Source organism: Mesitornis unicolor, unplaced genomic scaffold, assembly GCF_000695765.1.
Source record: "Mesitornis unicolor isolate BGI_N332 unplaced genomic scaffold, ASM69576v1 C13472656, whole genome shotgun sequence".
In the NCBI taxonomy this organism is placed as follows: Eukaryota; Metazoa; Chordata; class Aves; order Mesitornithiformes; family Mesitornithidae; genus Mesitornis; species Mesitornis unicolor.
In genome coordinates this window covers 1-2,928 of record NW_010222875.1, presented here as the reverse complement: position 1 = coordinate 2,928, position 2,928 = coordinate 1, and the positions used below count along the sequence as shown (strand labels likewise).

The following is a 2,928-nucleotide window of genomic DNA, read 5'->3' as shown; positions in this document are numbered from 1 at the left end:
CAAACTAAAGAGACCCAGCTCCCTCAGCTGGAAAGCTTCTCTTTCAGTTCCCCATTACCCACAGCTCCACTGCATCCCCACTGCCAGAAATACAAACAAGGTGTCTGCTCAGCAGTGTTCTGGTCACATCTGAGGTAATTTGCTAATACAAGAAATTAACCTCCCACTGCTCAGCTCTGGGTAAGGAAAGGGGTAAGGAAAATGTGACCATCACCTCTTCCTTTGCGCAGGAGAAGGCGATCCGCCCAAACGCTGTCCCGTGATCCACTGCTCCTCCAACAGTCTTCAACTCCAGCTTGCACTGAAAGAGGGGGAAAAAGCGAGCCTGACTTGCAAGGACACCACTCTCAGTGCTACAGTTGCTCCAGCTTTTCACTGAGGCAGATGATTTCAAAATCACCCATACATGTATTTCCCAAGAAGGCAGAATTACCAAAGCAAACCACAGTTTTTTTTAAAAAATACACAGTTAAGTGTATGCAAGCTTTAATTAAAATGCACAGAATTAAGTGCAAAGTTGCTTTAAGAGCTTCCCCCCCAGCTCCTTTAATATTTTGTTCTCATGCAACGAGAGGTTTCTACGATAAGAGGCAGCTCTTGAACCTCAGAGCTGGAAAGCTTTCCAAGGACTAACCTGGTTATCAGCATAGCCTAACAAAGCCCTTTGCTTCTCCTCATCCTTCTCATATATTTTCATCCCGAGCAAATCAGACCAGTAGTTAACAGACTTCTGCAGATCAGAGACACCCAAGGTTACCTTTAGCACAGGATCTGTAATATTGCAATAACCTGGAATTAGCTACAAATAGATTGTAGCTTTAAACTCAGTTGAAGGAAAGTAACAAAGAAATAACAAAAACATGCTCTATCTCATAAAATGCCATCGAGACAAAGGCACAGTCCATTCCAATATCTCACTCATAAATCTCTCCTGAACAGCAGTAAGAGCAAGCGTGCACGTTTCACCTTGCTTGAGCTGTTCCTTGTCTTCCAAGTAGAACTTGTACCCCCCTGGGGCTTCAGCCTCAAAAATGCCAGCTGTGACTTCTTTGAGGGGCCACCCCATCTTCTTAGCATTGCTCACAGCCTGGCTGGACACAAGCGTTATGCCCTGGTGAGAAGAGAACAGACAGACATAACATTCACAGGGCAGTCGGTGCCCAAGCCCTGCCTTTCAACAGTCTGCCTCTGCAAATGGCCAGAAAAATTACTTTTTATATAACTTTTTATAACAGATGGACCATCTGATCTCCTGACAGTCAGGTACCTTGCTCCTATAAAATAAGCTTAACCTTACTGCGCATCCCAGGTATATTTGGAATGTATTAATTTACCCCTCTTTCACATAAAAGGGAACTAAAAAACAAAAGGAATTTAAAACTCTGCTTTGATGGATTGCACAGAAGCAGAAAATCAAATTTCTACCTTCTACCGTGGTCAGTAGACATCTGCAGCTGCAGGTGCTTGTTCCCTGACACCCCACAAACTGGGGGAAGAATATGAGCTCAGGGCAAGCAACAAGCAAACACATTACATGCATTCGTAGAAAAAACATGAGATCTTTATCAGCTGTGAGCTAGTAAATAACAAAAAAATAAGTGAAAATAAATAAAAAGTGTTCTCCTACAGCAAGATCCTCCTTAGCTAACCCTCCCACACTGGATCTGTCAGCAAATACCAGCTGCCCTACGCACACAACAACTGAGCTGGAAGGTGCTCAAGGAAGCATTTCCTGGATCCTAAGCAAACATAAAGCTGCCCTAGTTTCTGCTCTTCCAGGTTTCAGACAACTACAAAAGCAAGAACAAGAAGTATTTAAGGGACTAAATAGCATTAAAAAAATCAACTGGTACTACTTACATACCAGGCAGACTCCTAATCATAAAAATCAAAAAGCTTATCATAAGGAGAAAGATTTTGCTGCTAAGTGTGGCACTTACCAGAAAGTCATTGCCCAGGCAATATTCTCCAATCCCGTAATTGTAAGTTAACTCTGCAACAAAGTGATTGTCTTCTGGCCCGTAGCCCACCATCGTTTTGCTCCATTTTCCATCATAAGGGCTGGAACATCCATATTTAATTGCCATGAGTATTAGAAACAAACATCAAGAACTGCAAATATCAGCGTTTCAAGGAAGAATTGCATTTGTGGAGCAGCAAATGGCCCAGGTAACCCAGTAACCTCCAGCAAGCAGAGCTGACAACTGTGAAGGTTTCTTGCTGCAGCTCAGCTCATGGTCAATAGCTTTGACTTTAGGCTGCCAACCACAACTGTGGGACAAAAACTAATGCTTAAAACAGCTCATGTTTTAAGAGTGTAAGTTACTTGTTAGCTGGAATAATACACGCACTTCATTCTTGTGAAGTAGGAAAAGTGGTTAGGCACCAGATTGGGAGATTTCTTTAATTCACAGAAAAAGACAAAAGCCTCTGGGGCCACCAGGAGGGATTTTTAACTCAACACCCCCGACAGCCCCATGTCTGCAAAAAAACAACATAACTGAAGGCAATCCCAGGGAAGTTTAGATAAAAAAAATAAATATATATACAGTTCAGTATCAGCCTACAGGCGAAATAGAACAATACTTGTGCTTTGATACAAACATCACACCCACATAGAAAGGGGAACTGCTGATTCCAAGGGAAGTGCTTCAGAAAGTCAAACCAAAACGACCCTGTTTTAATGATACACTAACAGTGGGTGGTTTATGAAGAACCAAGGCCCGGGAGGGCGCACAGCCCCACTCACCCGTTGCAGGCGGCTTTGCAGCCCTCCTCGAACTCCTCGTGCCTCAGCACCTTACGAAGGAGACGATGCAGAGGTAAGCCCAGCGGTGACACCTTCCCCTTGCCCCTCAGCAGCCCCCGCCCGCTCCCGGGGCAGGACCCAAGGGCTGGGGAACGCGCCCACTGGAGCGGAGGGCGGAG

At 44.5% G+C, this 2,928-nt stretch overlaps 1 protein-coding gene across 1 annotated transcript; it reads right to left on the bottom strand.

Moving 5' to 3' along the window:
* Positions 1-214: 214 nt before the first annotated feature.
* On the bottom strand, positions 215-2,799 carry GLOD4 (glyoxalase domain containing 4; the record flags this gene model as incomplete). Its single annotated transcript, XM_010193267.1, has 5 exons — positions 215-301; positions 635-771; positions 967-1,111; positions 1,941-2,061; positions 2,750-2,799. Coding segments are annotated over 5 exons (540 nt in total), but the record flags the coding sequence as incomplete, so codon positions are not given.
* Positions 2,800-2,928: the final 129 nt, after the last annotated feature.